Here is a 19,617-nt window from a genome sequence, read left to right on the forward strand (position 1 = left end):
GCCAGGCCAACATCAGAGTACTCTTAATATAAGCTCCAGGGCTTAAAGAATGGCACATCACGGGTTTGCTGTCTTTTGTTTTGTTACTGGTAGCTTTTTATTTTAAGTAAGGCTGAATTTCATACCTGTCTAAGTGAATTCTTCTCTGGTATTATCTTCCTAGGGGGTTCGCCATTATTACAGTCTTCTCTCTCTGAGGAATTCTGTGAAAGAAAGTAAGCTTTAATTCAGTTCTCATTGTCTTTGATCTTATTCTGTGTGAGTAAACTGAATTACATTTCTAATTCTGTAAGTTAGAACATACATATATTTATACAATTATTCACTTGAAGATATATATACATACAGATATACACATATGTAAAATAAAACATATGCCCATGTATATAAATAAACTATGTAAGGATTTACATGGGAAGTATTTCATGTATCTTTAAGCACTGTGTAGGAGATCATATTCATTAGATCTCTAGCTTGCATTTTGACACAGGTTGACACTGGATACAAGAAAGTTCCAGCCTACACTTAGCTGATGACAACTAAAACCATGATTATTACCTTCGCTTGATTATAGTAAATGTTTGGTTGGCACAGATCTCCAAGTCTGGGTCCTAAAAATAGTTATTTCTCTTCCCCCTCTTCTCAGATTTGATTTTATTTTCTTTGATAAAAGTAGCATAGGACTTAAAAAAGTTTAGTTGGCAGTTTAGGATTAGAGTCCATTCCTTGGCACTATCACCTCAAACAGCAGCTAGAGGACCCTAAAATGTCAGTGAGGTTTTTATATATGTAGGAGGGGGAAAAAACAACAATCCAATTGAAAACGAGTTCATAAGTACTAAAAATCTGCTAGTCAACATATGTAAATCACTATCTACAAGGCAAAATACAGAAAATCCAAATTACATATTATGTGAGTTCCATTTTCGGCAACGACATTAGTAACATCAATATTTAAAACCTTGCAGTTGTGCCGGGTGCGGTGGCTCACACTTGTAATCCCAGCATTTTGGGAAGCCAATGCGGGCAGATCACCTGAGGTCAGGAGTTTGAGACTAGCCTGGCCAACATGGTGAAACTCTGTCTCTACTCAAAATACAAAATTAGCTGGGTGTGGTGGTGGGTGCCTGTAATCCCAGCTACTCGGGAGTCTGAGGCAGGAGAATCGCTTGAACCCAGGAGGCGAAGGTTGCAGTGAGCCAAGATCACACCACTGCACTCCAGCCTGAGTGACAGAGCAAGGCTCCGTCTCAAAACAATAACAACAACAAAAAACTTGCAGTTAATATATTCTTTACATTACATATAGTCATAACATTCTAACTGGAGAGTTAGTTTATTTGTAGGTTCAGAAACTATTTCTAACACGAGAGTTTATCTGAAAATTTGCATACAAGCATGAAATTATTATTATACAAACATTACTGTGTTCTAAACCTACATGTAAGTTTCACTTTTTTGGTTTGTATTAGATACATTTTGAAAGACACTGAAAGAGAAAAAATGTACTGTGTCATTCTGAGGCCCTTTCACCTCTATGACTAACACCTGTGTGTCACCTTTAGTAAGCCTGACAGGCCAGTACCCTAATGTGTTTCTTTTGGGCAGAAATATCTTATGAGGTTTAACTTGATATTTTACATTTGTGATGATCCCTTGTAAAAGTCCCTAAAATTAAAGAAAAAGCATGCTATATTACAAAGAAAAGGACAGAGACTCAACAACTTCAGAGTTCTAACTTTTTTTCCTCCCTATTTGGAAAAAAAAGAATGGAGATCATCTACCAAAAAATGGAGGAAGGATATAATTGAATTAATGACTGCAAAGCTTGACAAATGAGGCAACTGGCAATACACGCTAAGTAAGAATATCAAACAAAGAAAGGGAAAGGTCAACATTTAACCCATAACATCAAGTTGTATATTTAACTTTGCTTTTTTTTTTTTAATGTAAAGATCAATGTTTTAAACACCAAAATTAAATGCCGTTTATAATAAAAGCTTAAGCCAGTATCCAATTATAAACTTATAATTTGCAAGTAACTCTCTTTCAGGGCATGAAATTCTACCCTCCTTTAAACAAGAAAAATACCAGATAATCTAAACCTGTTTAATTCAGTGTAAGATCTTGTTTTTCAAAATTAATTATGTTTTTTGAAATGTTATCATATAACTTGGAAGCCTAATTATTTTTTGCTGGAAGTTTGTTGTACCAAAGATACTATAAATCACATTTTTATTCTACAGGTACTTGGGCTGATACACAATTGCTGGCAAACTCCTCCATACTGAATTATAAAGTGAAAAACAGTCATCTCAACCTAACAGTCTGAGTAGTGACTAGCCCATATTCACAATTTTCTTCTTCCTGACCCTCTATTTTATCAGATTTAGATGGAACCACTGGGTGGGTATTATTAAAATGTCTAAAGAATGAAAACACAAAGGGAGCTTAAAGGGTGTTACTAACATAACATAGAACACAGAGTTCCTTAGGAGTTCCTTTCCCCTTTCTATCCCACTAGGGCAAAGAATATTTAAGTGGTATTGTTAAAAATAACTCTTAAAGGGGGAAAACCCATAAACATTGGTATGTTCTTTTAATACAGATTAACCCAACACTTTTACTCTGGGCCATCCATCATGAGAAATCAAATCAAACAAAAAATCCAACTTACAATGTTGTTACAAAAAAATAGAGGTAGGGACATTAAACAGTCATGATATTAGGAACAAGGATTAGGTACCCTCCTAATACTAAAGAGTAGAAGCAGAATGCCAGTGAATGAGATGACTAGGTCTACAGTCTTGAGGGTAAGGGGTAATGATGAAATAGCCATTTATACCTAAGTAGTCACCTCAATAGTTCTCAAAGCCTGTCCAACATCACCCAGGACAGTTATTTCTCAGCAACAGTTATTTCTTGCATCTTTATCTATGAGGATTCCCAATAAGCTATGTGCATGATTTTCCTAGGTCATCAAGCTAAATTATGTCCAATAAATTCTATTTAAGGATAAGTGATTAATATAAGCAAGAATCATCAATAGGTGCTAAAATTAGCAAGTGAGCCCAGTACTGTGGCATGTGCCTGTAATCCCAGCTGCTCAGGAGGTGGAGGCAGAGGGACTGCTTGAGCCCAGGAGTTTGAGAACAGCCTGGGCATCACAGCAACACACCATCTCAAAAACGTAAGTAAAATTTAAAACTAGAATAAATGAGTGAAAGTTTGACAAGTAACAGGATAGTCACATAATCTCAAAATATTTTTTCTGTAAGATACTTAATAGTTACGATGAAAAAAGAGTAACCTCACAGTGGAGAAATCCAGCAGATGCCACCTTAACATTATGTGCCTTTTGATATGATGTACTGAAAACGGCACATCACTTGTGAGGTATTCTTGTCAAAACCACAAAACTTAAATCTACTTATAAGAAAACTTCAGGCTAACCCAAAAATGAGTATTTTATTCCATAAAGTTACTAGTCTGTACCTAAGAAATGTCAAGGCCATGAAATAGACTAAGGAATTGTTTCAGATTAAAGGAAACTAAAGAGGTACCGCACACACTGTTGAGGCAATTGGAAAATTTTTAGTAAGTTCTGCAGATGAACTAATAACACTGTATCAATATTAATTTCCTGATTGTTTCCCCACCATTAAAATTTACATACAGAAAAATTCACCCTTTTTGGTACATAGTTCTGTAAGTTTTAACAAAAACATATAGTTGTATAACACCACCATTAAAAAATGAAAAATTCCATCGCTCCTAAAATTCCCTCGAAATTCTCCTTAATAGTCAACCCACTCCCCACTGAAAATCACTGATTTGTTGACTCAATAATTTTTGCCGTCTTCAGAATGTCACATAAATGGAATTATATCATATGTAACCTTTGAATCTGGCTTTTATCACTTAGCATAAAATATCTGAGATCTACTTATGTTGTTGCAAATACCAGTATTTCTTTTCCTTTTATTGCCAAGTAGTATTATCTACTGTATGGATATGCCACAGTTTTGTTTATCCATTCAATTTCCTGACTTTGATAATCTGTACTGTGATTATTTTTATTAAAATATCTTTGGTTTTTTTTGGAAACATGCACTGAAACAATTAGGGGGGATGGAACATTACATCTGTAACTTTCAAATGGTTCAGAAAAAACAATACATAAATGGACGTATATGAGTGTGTATGTGTATTTATAAACAGCTATAATACAAATGTGGGAACATGTTAACATTAGGTAAATCTATGTGAAAGGGTGTAAGGAGATTCTTTGTGCTACTCTTTTCATTTGTCTATAAATCTGAAGTTATGTCAAAATAAAAATTAATTAAATCCATAATAAAATGTTAAGAAAGGGGAGAAAAGTTAGATAAGTGAAAAATACATTTTAGGGGGAAAATTCCATCAAATGTAATTAATGTTATACTCTACTGCTTAACTTTAAACCAACCCTAAGCAAACCTGACTGCTCAGAACAACAGATTCCCAATACTCAGATGGAAAGTTTCATTACAGTAAATAAATTGCAGAATGTGTTTGTAGTCCTTGAGTAATAATACTCTACGAATAGCAGCATTACAGTAGTCTCCTCTTATCCACAGTTTTACTCATGTAATTTCAGTTACTACGGTCAACCGAGGTCCTAAAATATTGAATGGAAAATTCTAGAAATAGTTTTCAATTGTGCACCTTTCTGAGTAGCTCTGTCCTGCCCAGGATGTGAATTATCCGTTTGTCCAATGTACCCACACTGTACATGCTACTCGACCATGAGTCATTGACATTGTCTGCTCCTGACATCCCACCACCACCATCTTCATGGCTCAATAATCCAGGATCACCTGAAGCAGGTGGCATACTGTCAAAGGGTCAGTAGTAACCTAATACTGTGTCACAATGCCTAGGTCATTTACCTCACTTCATCTCATCACACAGGCATTTTATTGTCTCACATCATCATAAGAAGGGTGAGTACAGTACAGTAAGATATTTTGAGAGAGCACATTCATGTAACTTTTATTACTATGCCTAATTTATAAATTAAACTTTATCATAGGTATGTGTCCATAGGAAAAAACATAATATACATGGAGTTCAGAACTATCTGTGGTTTAGGCATCCACTGGGGAACATACCCCCTATGAATAAGTGGGGGCTATAGTATATTAAAATATTTCTGTAAAAGTTGCTACACAACTTGTTACCTTTTATATTAACTCAAATATTTATTTCTTAGCCCAGTGCACAACTTGCTACCTTTTATATTAACTCAAATATTTATTTATTAGCTCAGTGCTTACTAGCTTAGAATTGAAAGGGCAGGATAAAAGTCTCCCTGTCAACTTTGAATTTAACTTCAAACTAGATGCATTTGGGCTGTAACACCTGCAGACACAGTAACAGAGGTTTGGGTAGGAAAAGGTCAATAAAGGAAATACTGCTAAAACTCATGCATTAGACCTCAGGGATGCATTTTGGATAAAATGTTTCCACAACCAACTTGGGTGAATAAAAAAGATAGAGTAATTATATTAAAGTATTCAGGTGATATGCTTAAACAGTCTCAAAATCAACATATCTAAATTTAAAGCACTCTTTTACCATCCTCACTCATTTCTAGGTCAGCCCTTTTCCTCCCAACTTTTCTTTTTATCCTAGACTTAAATCCTCAGTTTTTACTCATTCCTTTTTTTTTTTCCTTTGAACATATCTAGCTAATTTCCGGTCTATAAACTTTTCCTTTGAATCATCTATTTTAATACATCTGACCCTACTTTTGTGTTTCCACTGCTTCTACTCTAGTCCAGACCCACAACACCTCTTACCAGTGATATTACTATTGAGAAAGCCTTCTGACATCCTTGCCTAAATCTATATCTGATATATTGTATACACTAGAGTTAGAATCTTTTTTTTTTTTTTTTTTGAGACAGAGTCTCATTCTGTCACCCAGGCTGGAGTGCAGTGGTGACCTCAGCTCACTACAACCTCCGCCTCCTGGGTTCAAGCGATTCTCCTGCCTCAGCCTCCCGAGTAGCTGGGATTACAGGCATGCGCCACCACGCCCAGCTAATTTTTTTTTTTTTTTGTATTTTTAGTAGAGACGGGGTTTCACCATGTTGGCCAGGCTAGCCTTGAACTCCTGACCTCAAGTGATCCACCCACCTCGGCCTCCCAAAGCACTTTAATGGGCTGCCCGGCCATTAAAATCATCATTCTGAAAAGGTTTCTTTCCTGCTCAAAAGTCTTTTATAGCTTTTTGGAAATAACAGAATAAACCCAAACTTCTTAGTACAGCATCCATAAGACAGCCAACTTAACTCTCCATCAAAGTCTCTGTACCATTTACATGACATTATTTATCATTCACCAAAATAAGAAAACCACTCTTTCATCTCTGTGTTTTTGTTAATTCTAGTCCCTCAACATTTAACAGACTTCTTTCCCAATCTCTTCATCTATTAAAAATCCCGATTCAAGAGTCAGCTAAAATGATACCTTCTTTGAGAAGCCTTTGTTTATCCCCTTATGTCCAACCCGCAGTTAGAATTAATTACTCCGAAGAAAAACTTCACTTCCAATTGGCACTTAATTCTTTATATCTCTTTATATCTCTACATGAACATGCGTCCCACCCTACACTACCCTGTAAATTCCTTCAAGGCAGGGCCAGTTTCTGTTTCATCTTATATTTCAGAGGTTCAGCACAAAGCTAGAGAATATAATGTGAATTTTAAAACGTTTTTTTGTTAGGAGGTAGAGGCAGGAGGATTGCTTGGGGCCAGGAGTTCAAGACCAGCCTGGGTAACACAGCAAGACCCTACCTCTACAAAAAAAAAAAAAAAAAAAAAAATTAGCTGGGCATAGTGGCACATGCTTGTAGTCCTAGCTACTCAGGAGGCTAAGGCAGGAGGACCACTTGAACCCAGGAGTTTGGGGTATAATCATGCCATTGTGCTCTAGCCTGGGTGACAGAGTGAGACCCTGTCTCAAAGAGGAAAAAAAAAAGTTTCTTGGATTGAATACTATTGCCAGGTTAATCTTTCTTAAACACTGCTACTGTCATAATGGTCTTTCTCTAAAGTATTTTTAGTGGCTCTTTATTTCTATGAAATCAAACATGAAGTTCTAGGCCTGGTTTTCAGGACCATCCAGAATTCCCTACTATATTACACCAAGTTATTTTCCACAACACATCTTTTCTGCCCCAGTTAAGCAAGTTTCTTCATAGTCTCACCAACAGGTGATAGGATCTTGAAATTCTGGGACTGATTCTTTTTTAAAGACAGGGTCTTGCTCTGTCACATCAGGCTAGATTGCAGTGACATGATCATAGCTCTTTGTAACCTCCAACTCCTGGGCTCAAGTAATCCTCCTGCCTCAGGCTCCTTACTAGCTAGGACTACAGGTGTACGCCACTACACCAGGCTAATTTTTCTATTTTTTGTAGACAGGAGTTCTCACTATATTACCCAGTTGGTCTCAAACTCACGGCCTCAAGCAATCCTCCCACCTCAGTCTCCCAAAGTGCTGGGATTAGAGGCATAAGCCACAGCACCTGGCCTGGAAGGATTTTTAACTCCAGTCTAGTTCACTCAACAATGATAAACACAAGAAGATTATCTCATCTATTCAAGTCTTACACATTCTTAAAATGAGGTTCAACTGTCATCTTCTCTATGAAACCATACAACTACTCCACCTTACTCTACTGGAAATTCTTTTTTTTTTTTTTTTTTTTTTTTTTTTTGAGACGGAGTCTGGCTCTGTCGCCCGGGCTGGAGTGCAGTGGCCGGATCTCAGCTCACTGCAAGCTCCGCCTCCCGGGTTTACGCCATTCTCCTGCCTCAGCCTCCCGAGTAGCTGGGACTACAGGCGCCCGCCACCTTGCCCGGCTAGTTTTTTGTATTTTTTAGTAGAGACAGGGTTTCACCGTGTTAGCCAGGATGGTCTCGATCTCCTGACCTCGTGATCCGCCCGTCTCGGCCTCCCAAAGTGCTAGGATTACAGGCTTGAGCCACCGCGCCCGGCCGAAATTCTTTAACTAAATTTTAATCTTGATCCACACAACTGGCACTTAATTAGATAAATGTTTGCACTGTTACTTTCAACTAACCAGTAAGACTGAAAGATTACTGGGTAAAGTCTTTGTAGCTCCCTCTACCAACTAACACATTACATAAGTACACAGATAACAGATGCTCAATGAATAACTGAAACCCTAAACCCACACTGTACAGCTAGCTTAAAAAAAAGTTTTTTGTTTTTTGTTTGTTTTGTTTTTAATAGAGGAACTTCAGTGGCAGCCCAACTGCAGTCCTACTGTCCCACTACTTATAATGCCAGTATGATCAGTTAGAACTAGCAGTTACAAGCTCTGGCCTGACACATACTTTTGTAAATAAAGTTTAACTGACCCATAGCCATGCCCATCCATTTAGGATTTGTCTGTGGCTGCTTTCACATAATGGAAGAGGTAAGTGGCCACAAGAAAGACGCTATGTCCTACAAAGCCTCAAATGTTTATTATCTGGCCCTTTACAGACAAAGTTTGACAACCCTTAACCAAAGCATTCCTAACTTTGAGGGTTGTTTGTATTTTTGACTGCCCAATTCAGGAAGTAAAGATGTTCTGATGGTAGCACACAGCAGGTTCATAGCTGGGGCGACATTCTCCATGACCTAGTAAGTGGCTTATTTACTATTTTCAGTTATCTATTTGAACACACAACTCCTGATAAAATGGATAATTAAGAGTTTATTATATAATCAAATAAAAATTGAACTAATTTACACAGTGATGAAAAGTCAAGCCACCCATAATGACTTATAATAATCTTTGAGTAAGCATCTTGCTCAAGGTTGGATGGTGCAATAGAGCCTGAGCCTGTTTGAAGAGACATCTGTTATAAATAAAATAATCAGCTCCAAAGCTACAAGCTAACATTTCCCACCAACGCCACATACTTCACTGGGAGGATTCAAAGGACACTGTAACTGGGATAATTATATCATTTTAGCAAAGCAGGTAAATTGTGGTGGATTATAATTCTGACTTTGAACCCATTTTAAAAATGAAATCATCTGCTTATCATCGTGTAGAATGACAACCCACATGAAGGAAAAAATATTGAGACCAATTTCTAGTAACTAATTGCAAACATAGTGAGCTTCAATGGTAAATTAGTAATTGGATTAGTACTTTTTCCCATTAACTTGTTATGTGACTTGAAGTTAATAATAGCCTCCAAATATACATTTACAATTTACAAAAACAGAAATTACTATTCTACAAGGTTAACAGATATTTTAGTTACATGGACAAAATCACTCAAACTCTTCAATGAAAGGTGTCATTAAAAAAAAAAAACACTGTGTGTGTGTTTAAACAAATTTTAATTAATCCTTTTAGGATACAATGGCGAAAAACTTAGGTCATTTAAGTTCAGAAGCTAATCGGAATATCCTATTCAAGGACCCGTTTTAGGGAGGACCGAAAGTGTCCTCCTAAGATATTCTCTGGCATGTTTTCATGCACACTGCTTCTCCAGCATGTTTATCATTTGACATACTCTATTAAACCACAACCACATCAAGGCCTCCCTATGCTGCTAAACTCAACGGATCCACCAGTTAAGGCTTTCAAAGAGTGCTCTTTTCTAGTAATATACCAATTCCAAGCACAGTGCTAACGAGTAGATAGAATGGACAACATTCTCTGGGACAACCAAAGAGGACTTCCATTAGCACCGCCTTACTCCCTGTGACAGAAGTCAAAAAACTGCCAAGCAGGCTTTTTCCCCGCCACACTGTTCGACACTAATCATAAAACACTACAGATGCATCCTTTCTCAAAATGCAGAGGGATTGTGTGTATTTGCAAAGAACAACTATTTTCTATGCTTCCAAATTCTTAATCCTGTTTGGAGCTGTCAGTGGGGGTTAATGGAAGCCTTGGATAGGAGAATTCCAATCTGGTTGGCAGATGGATAGGTTGGTTATAGCTACATAACTATGTCTTGCCTGCAGGCACAATTCAGAACACTGTTAAAGCAATATAAAGTCTCTGTCAAGCTGAACCATTTGGATCAGTAGCAAGGAGAAATAATAATAAAAAAGAAGTTCATTTCTGGGCCTTGTGCATTTATGCTAGTATGCAGAAACTGATTAATTGTCATAGTGCACTGGTCTTCTATACCTCAGATTTCTACTTCTGGAGTAGATTTTGCATGCTAATATAATCATTCTCCCTCTTGAGACATTAGCAAATAATCAAATGAAAAACAGGATCATAATTTACTGAGATTCGAGCAATTCTCTATGCAAATTTGACTTGTTATTGCTGCTGCCTCGTTAATCTGAATGCCTTTGACAAACTCCTTTGATTTATGAACTCGTGACAACTCCAATGTGTATATATTTTGCTAGATTGACATTATCATTAAGAGTGGGTGGACTGAGCTCACATGAATGGCTGATTTTATTCGCTGGTGTCTGCTGCTCAACAGCTGAGCATCTCCTCCTCACAAAGCCCCTGAGCGGCAGGCTCTTCCCATCTTCCCATCCATTCATCATCTCGATGTTAATTGGCCCAGGCTTTAAGCAAATTTTCAACACGATTTAAAGGCACGATGACACTGATTACTGACCCTCTGCCATACGGTGCCTATTGATTAACCTGACAGAGATGATGAGCTTGAGGGAAACTAGGTGTGTGGGGACCTCGGGGGGAAAAAATATATTGTCTATGCAGGCAAACACTTGTCATTACCTCACAAGCCAGAATTTGCACAGCACACATTCTTAAAACACACTACTGCTTTAACACCTACAGCTAACACAGAAAGTGCTTTCTGTATTCAGAGATTACAGATAAGTCATGTCAAAGCGCATGACACATTCAGTATTTAGAAGAACTCCCTAGATAGATGGCTGCCTTTCAACCAATTATGCTTGTTCTGGCTGATGTGTCTAATTCAGGTTAAATTCAAAGACAGTAACTGGGTGGCCTGGTAATGTCGTATCAGAAAAAAATAAGAATGAGAAAAATTAGATTCTTGACAATAGAGGAAGGAAGAAAGGAAGGATTAAAATTATTTGCTGCCATTCTACCACTATTAAAAGGAAAAGTACTCTTAAAGAGGAAGAAAACATCAACCTGATTATACGAATTTTGTTTTCTGTTCTTTTAATACTGCTGCCTAATTGCAACTGTCAAACTATTCCTGGCACAGAAATTATACCCACAACTGAATTATTTTAAAATAAAGTATATTTTAAGTCTAACAAACATTCCCTTTAAATTCTTGCTTGCCCATTTTCAACAACTGCTGTGCAAACTGCTATACTTAGGAAAATTGTGCAGGATCTTTAACATTAAGCTTCATAAAAACTAAATGTTGCATTATCAGAAAAAATGAAAGTTCATAATAGTTACTGAGCATTAGTAACAAACAGAAATCTGCCGTAAAATATTGCTAGTCTGTGAATTTACACAATGTCATGCAGCACCCAATATCAGGGATCAGACAGAAAACATCTTTAGATAGGATCAGTTATGATCTAAAACAAAGCCAACAAATATCCCCTCTCTGGCCACACATATCACCTTGTTTACTTACGAGTCCTGGGGGGACGGCCAATATACAATTTTATACACGAAGATTTTGGGGCAGCACTAACAGTTATTTCAAAGCTAAAATAATAGAAAACTGAACAACCCGGCTGTAGCACCTATTACAGTGACATGGGCTGTTAATGTAAGAGATCAAATGTTTTTCAAGTCAAACAGCATTGGTGCCTGTTATACTGGAACATGTAGCTTACTCCCTAAAAGCCTGCCTCCTGCTCTTTTAAGATAAACAAGCTCAACTAAGCACTGAGATACTCTGATAAGGATAGAAGAGATGAACTGCATCAGGGAGTGACAAGGCAAGGACATGAATGAGCAGTGTTGCTTTCTGTTAACTTCCAAGTCACCGAAAATATCACAATACAACATTTTAATATTTCACCATTAATTAAAAGTCTAGCTATAGGAGAAAGATAAATTTGTAGCAATAAATATGGGTACCAAAAAAGGGAGAGGGGCTAAAACAGTTATCTATTTTGTGAATAGGAGCGATATTACACAGCTGTCTGAACACAGTCAGCTTTGTGACTTCTTAATCGAAGGTTTGAACATCAACTTAGCAATGACTATGAGTATATAAAAGTTTGTAATTATGTTAATATGCTCCACATCAGAAGTAATAGTCCATTTAAATTGTAAAGTTTTTTTTTTTTTTTTTTTTTTGGTTCTAAAGCCTTGATTTAAAAACAAACAAAAAAACTTCCTACCTTACCCTTGCACGTAGATTTTTTTTTTTTTTTTACATTTTATCCTGCTTAATGTATGAATGCAATTACAAAATTACATCTATTTATTAAAATGTGGGTTAATATTTTAAAATCCCAAACACGCTTGCAAAGCAGGCATCTTATACTACTGTAGGTTGTTTTTTTCTTGATGGAACTAAAAGGACAACTTTCAGGGGGAAAAAAAGCAATTCACCCATATGTTTACACTATTCAAAATGCAATAACAATGTACAAAGTAGCGAAATAAGCAAGGCAAATGAATTAAAATTCACCATGGGGATTTGAGATAGAAAACCATACACAATAAAAAGTTAAGCATACCTATCAGGTAAACAAAAATGTAACTAGCTTAAGTTACCTTTTACCTTTAAATCTATATGAATCTTTTTAAAAACTGCTTTCCTCTTTAAGACGTTACCTTCACAATTATGTGTTTTGGACAGGTTTTTTCATGCCATGATTTTCTTTGCCACCATATTTACAAAAATATTTCATCCAGAGATCCTCTGCATATAGTTTTGAGTAAATTAAGAGGCAAACATTTGCTTCTACTAATAAGGACATCTGGTTATTTTTGTAACTCAAAGACCTCTGTAGATTTTCTTATGTAGATTTTTTTTTAATCAAAATAGGACTGAGAACTATGGAACCCTTAGGATGTATGACAAAATTCTTTGTCTCTGATGAATTTTTTTTTTTTCTGTCATCCTTGTTTCTGGATTTTTGTTTCTTTTTGCTAAATGACTTTCATCCCCTTGCTTTGGTGTTATTATGACAACAATATTTTGGAAGAAATTTAAGATTCCTTTAAACTTGATAAAAGCTAATATCCCCAGATGTGAAACCATCCCAAGTAAATAAACTACATTTCTGAAAACTAGACTGGGCTAGATTAAGATCTGTGTTTATGTGTATATCTCTAATATGGACTGGCTCTTGTTTAATCATTATTATTTTTCCTAATTAAGAAATTATTATATAGGCTTATTACTATACTGTGTCCTTCCCCACTAATGATACTGCCTTAATGTCTCTTCGGGTCATTAAAATTACAAATACCATTCCTCTCACCTATTTCTATAAATTTTTGGTTCCCAAGGCTGAAAAACATGTCTCAGCATAGATCTTGAAGGGTGTACCTTAAAGAAAAGTAACATAGGGAGAAAAAAAAAATCATACACCATACATTATATCCCTTGCTTTCCTCTTAAAACGGTAAGTAGACTAATTATACCCCTTATTTGGGATACTTGAGCTTAATCTGTAACTTTTGCTGTAAATCCTGCTTTGCATTTTCTGCTCATCTCCACTATAGAAATGAAAAAACTAGAATGAAATAAAATGTTTTTAAACAGAAAACAGCAAATATAACTCAGATTAACTGCATTCTCATGGGTCTCTAAGTAGCCAGACCCTAAGGTAGTATTGGCCTAAGGATTTAAAATTTGAGAAGACTTCTATTGCTGAAGGGTCAAAGGTTATAAACACCAATTCATGTCTTCAATTTTTAATCTGTTAACATCACCAAACAACAAATGAAATAAAACCAAAACAGATTAGCCTGGAGTTCTACTAGGGGTAATTTAACAAATTTAATGGGAAAAATGGCTAATTTTACTGCTCCAGGGATAAACAACCTTGTTGGGTTGTTGTTGTTGTTGTTGTTGTTTTAAAGCAATGCTCTTTGATGTGTAAGTAACAATTTTTTTAAAGATGTTTTTTCTCCAGTAGAAGGATACTGCTTTTTTCTATAGCAATGTAAATAGTTTCTACTTAAAGAATACCAAAATTATTTCTCTTAAGCCTAAGATCTTAAGTTATTGGAATGCTAGAGAATGGCTGTATACCTCTAATCTACCATTTTGCTAACTATACAGGATTTTGTGCATTTCTGACAAATCCTACAATTAATTTGATTATGTTGTCATTACTTTCCACACCGTAACTATCCTCTATTTAAAGAATCACAAGAAATGTACATCTTCTTTTCTCAAAATTATTCCACAAGTCGCTAAATTATAGAAAATTTTACTATCATTTAGCAGAAATTGTTTTCTTTGGAAATATTAATAATACTTAGTTGACTGAAGAAAAAAATAAGTGATAAACAATCAAAATGTTTCCAAATTATTCTGTCTTTGATTAGAACCTAATTTTAAAGTGGCCTTTTACTTTAATTTAATTTAATTTAATAATCATTATAGCACCGAAATTCAAATTGGGCTAATTTTAATGAATGATATTTAAAAATCTGTTATTAGCTATCATCAATGGCATTTTGTTATTATTACTAATAACTGTTACTATAATTACTATTAGTAATTATTACTAATATACTAATATGTTATTAGCTATCATCAATAGCACTTGTTGCAGTATGGAATGGAAAACACCACTACAGAGTCTGGTAATAGATAATTGGTTTGACAGATATCAAACATCAATTTTAGTATCATAGTAGTTGTTCTTACAGTACAGAATTAGTAAATACCATAGTAGCTAATTGTGGTATTAAAGTATCTCCTGCCAAAATACCCTCTTGTGGAAACCAATGCATAATGCATCTTTTGCTCCTATACACAATGAAGGAATAGTTGACTTCAAAACCAGGTGCCTATCACTGCTGTACAAAGGACATTCTGGGTAGTGGTCAGTAAAGAAAGCATGGCCATTTCTAAATGCCAGTGGTTCCCAACATCTCCTTTCTTCCTGAGTGGAATCAAGTCTGAGAGCACTGACTTGTGGGTCATTCGACCCACGAGGGCCTGGATAGGTTTCAAGAATAACAGAGGTCATGTAATTGCCAAAAGAGCATTAGCCACTCAATCATAATGGATAATTAAATGACCTACATGATTCCTGAAATAGCTGCTCTATATTTGGTCTATTACTTGTGTCCCTCAAGATAAGCTACTCGTCTGGTCTGCCTTGACCCGCAAAAGTCCAACCTGCGCCCGAACACTAGCTGCATGCTTCTATTGCTTTGTAACCGGCCCCCCCACCCTATTCATGCCCCAGACTCGGCTTTCAAGAGGACACACATAAAAAATCAATCTTGTGTCCTTCTCCCTATTGTGCTCTCTGGAATACAAATGACTAAAGCAAAGAAAAAAATTAGTAAATTCCTTGTTTAGATCTTTGGCGGATAGAGGGAAGAAACATAAGAACTACAGAGAAGGAAAGTTGTGGTTAATTTTTTTTAAAGTTTTGCTCATAGGCCTTCAATGAATTTTTACATTCGATTATAAAGCTAGTCAGGGATTTTTTGTGGGCAGCAAGTCATTAAAACTTCAGTTGCCTAAACTGCATTTTTGATGGTGTTGAATATTAGACTCTTTCCTGGGCTAATTTTTCAGTCCATACAGAAAGCAAAGTGCCTCTCAACAAAATGAAATACACACAGCATCAACTGTTTATATAATAGCAGTAGCCAAAAAAGCAAGAATCTGTAATGCCTCAAATTTTCATCTCTCTGAATAGTTCAACAGTCTCACTATAATTCTTAGTCACAATTACAACCAAATAGAAGCCAGGTGCATCAAATAGCAAAAATGTACTGGATAATTTGCTTCTTTGGGAGGAAAAGGTCTGCCTTTGGCCCTAGAGGTAGCTGCACATCTAGCAAACACTACAGAAAAAGGCAAGAGACAAGTAACCAAAGACAACCTCACAATAATGGCAAGGGACACAGGATGTGAGGGACAAAAGAGCTCACATTTAGAATACCTTACAGGCTAGTACGATTTTTCTGTTTCCACAGGAAATTATATAGCTGGAGGCTACTGGCTATCCTGATCTCTTACTAGTACATGGATGGCTTATTAAACCTAGAACATATCTGTTTTAGTTAACTTCTGAGCAGGGAGGGGGTTTGGGGGTGAGGGGGAAGAGAACAAAATGTACTTAAATGCTGAATTTTTTCTCCAGGCTGAATGCCTTTCATCCAATAAGATATTCAAAGCAGTGACCCAGCAAATGGATTGAAAAAGCAATCTTCCGTCCCAGTGCCACATTATCATTCCTATTCAGTATTCTCCATGAGATATCTCAATCAGCTGTGTGTAAGTGACAACGCAGCCCATTGCTGGGTTAATTAAACATTTGACTTTAACACCCTCCCCATCATTAAGCAAATAAAAGCAGATAATTCAAACTGCACTTCATCCTCAGGGTACACAACACACATGTCAAAATTAAGAGAGTCCAAAGCCTCTGGGGAATTCTGTTGAGGCTATAATCAGTTTAAATCTTATCTGGTTTATCAATTATTCTATTGATTAAACCAAAGCGATTATACACAACTCCTCTGCCACATGGGATTGATGTCAGTAGAGCAAGAAAATAACTCCAGGAGGTTCCAAACTGATTTAAAAAGAGACCAACAGACAGACCGATAATAGTCGATTATTACATACCAGTGATCCATATACTGAAGAGTTGATTCTTAGTTTCAGGCGGGTGAAGTGAACTGTTTCCAATCACTATGTCCCTGCGCTATACCTTACAGTTGGCTTGAGTAAATTTATGTCTTGAAAGATCAACATATTTTCTACTGATTTAAACAGAAGCTAGCACGCTCAGCAGTTGAAATATATTTTATAGATACTGACCCTAAGCTCTAACAGAGAGAATCTCAAACAGGGAAAACTAAAATTTTTTCTAATCTTCTTACCTGTATGCATGTGACCAGTAAGATGCAGGAATGAAAAGAGACATATTTGAGAGCTGATACTCCTACAGATACACAATCAGCTATTCCAATGTCCTAAAACACCATCATTCTTGAAAAACAGAATCTAAGAAATCAGAAAGATCTTACCATAGAGTCATGACTCCTTTTATTAATTCTAAGGGCACACATCTTCAATGCCATTAATAACACTGAATATATATAGTTGTATCTTCAAATGAAATATCGATAACTAAACCCTGACATATCGAGTTTCTACCAGAAATTTGTAACCACAATTTAGTTACCCTTCTGCCTCCATTCATTGTGTAATATCTTTCAAATGTCTAGAACCCCTAACACCTCAAGGCCATGCCCTACTATACACGAGAAAACCACTAATAAAACCTACTAACAAAATGGGGGAGGGTGGTTAGACTACTCCACACCTGAAATCTGTGCACTTACAGCCATGCTCTTCAGAAAGGAAATTTGTTCACTGCTATGCTGGCACCACATGTGCATTCAACCATAATAATTTAACTTATCTCCTTCAGATTTTTTGTTTTCAGACACACTAAGAAACCTGCATTAGCATGCTGTATTCTACACTCACCACTAGAAATACTGAGGGTGCTATTTGTAATTGTATTCTTTTTAAGAGGTTTATTCTCTGCAGCTGTTTTCTGCTTGCAGTGTATTTTGTGTAATCAGCACATCATCATAAATACATTGGCTGTTCCCCTGAGGGTAGCTGTCAGTGTTTAATTTACAGAACAACCTGGCCAATGTGAATTTTAACACTACAGCACTATGGCAAGGAGTTACCACACTCTGTGAAAAACAGGTTTCTATGAATTTTTATATCAAGAGCTGGTCCCAGGACAATTTAGGTTCTAGAAACAGACTGTTTAAAGAAGCACTTTATACCTTGTATGCAATAGACTCTTTCTCAGTTATAGCCTCAGTATGAAAGCCCCAGACTAACTATCAAATCACCAGTGTGAACTACCAGTTCTGAAGACAACAAGGATTGAAAATCTATGACCAACCAGTAGGAGGCATTGTAACAAATATTATCATCTCTTTTTAAACTACATGTAGAGCTATCACAAACATCACTGTTCCCTTAGAAGGTATGTAAAGGCAGAGAGAAAACCATTTAAGACACAGACTAGTCTGGAATACACATTATCACTTTTTTGCTGAGATGAGATATATCTGATATGAACATAAGTATACCATTTCCTTAGGACTGTTACTAAGCCAGACCTCTAGCTCAACAAATTGGAAAAAAATACATATGACTAATGGATATTAATACTAGTAATTATAGGCATAGTGACTGGTATATAAGTACTTAATACATGTATAATAAATAACTATAAGCTCCTTGAGGATAGGTTTTGAATCTTAATTTATGCCCAATACTTTGTACAGTTATTGGCAAATAAAAGGTACTCTACGTGAATCGAATGGAGTTGTGGCTAGTTGTGAATGACCATGTTATTTGTAAAACCTTACATCCACTTGATGTCAAAAGGATTTTCTAAATCAGTAAAATGTGTCAAAAGGATTTTCTAAATCAGTAAAATGTCCCTAAGGACAATATAAAAAGTACAAATTGTATGTGTTAGTCATTTTAGTGAGAGTTATTTGTACAAGAAATCTAAGTACCTCAATCTCACGATGAAAAACAAATTAGCCTACAAAATAATGGCATATTCAAACATATTTTAATAATGAAGATTACATAGAAGAAATTAAAACTTCTATGCTATATACTTGTTTCTATAACTTTAATATGATAAATGGAAAGTGATCGTTTTAAATGCTCAGAATGGTAACCAATAGCACTTTTCTATTACTGAAGTGGTTTTATATGCACACATACACATTCTATAAATCAAGTGATTATACATATGTATTCTTCTGTTAAGGGCCATTTTTACAAATTAGAATGCCTAAAGTTAAACTGAATCAAAACATATTTCATGTTGAGTTGTCCTCAGTGTATCTGCTTTTAATGTTGCACAGGACTACATTTGCATGGTGTTTTACAAAAATCAGTAAATTGTGACTAAGATTCTTTTTTTCTTTTAAAGGAACAAAATAACTGACTTCACTTAGGAGGGTTTAAAACTTGCCCGAATTTGTGGTAAAGTTAATTTTTAAACTATTAAGTAGAACTACAATAGAGGCCAGGCATGGTGGCTCATGCCTGTAATCCCAGCACTTTGGGAGGCTGAGAGGCGGATCACGAGGTCAGGAGATCCAGACCATCCTGGCTAACACGGTGAAACCCTGTCTCTACTAAAAATACAAAAAAATTAGCCGGGCTTGGCGGCGGGTGCCTGTAGTCCCAGCTACTCGGGAGGCTGAGGCAGGGGAATGGCGCGAACCCGGGAGGCAGAGCTTGCAGTGAGCCGAGGTGGTGCCAGCAGTCTGGGCAACAGAGCAAGACTTCATCTCAAAAAAAAAAAAGAACAACAGAGATCTGTACAACTTACTTTGATACTGCTGTAATATAAGCATAATCATATAAAAGCAAAATCTGGTAACACCTTTAA

General features: G+C 36.2%; 1 protein-coding gene across 10 annotated transcripts in view; it reads right to left on the bottom strand.

The window, feature by feature from the left end:
* The window catches only part of BTRC (beta-transducin repeat containing E3 ubiquitin protein ligase), a 206,324-nt gene that overhangs the window by 95,952 nt on the left and 90,755 nt on the right, over positions 1-19,617 (bottom strand). For 9 of the 10 annotated variants that reach the window (XM_009215205.4, XM_003904146.4, XM_003904145.4 and 6 more), the window contains one exon: positions 126-203. In XM_009215205.4, coding sequence (XP_009213469.1) covers positions 126-203 — 78 coding nt within the window. Of the gene's footprint in view, positions 1-125; positions 204-4,707; positions 5,922-19,617 lie in introns of those variants that run through there. The other variant, XM_017944245.3, reaches the window with a different exon arrangement.

The sequence above is a fragment of the Papio anubis genome, chromosome 11, assembly GCF_008728515.1.
Source record: "Papio anubis isolate 15944 chromosome 11, Panubis1.0, whole genome shotgun sequence".
Taxonomy (NCBI): domain Eukaryota; kingdom Metazoa; phylum Chordata; class Mammalia; order Primates; family Cercopithecidae; genus Papio; species Papio anubis.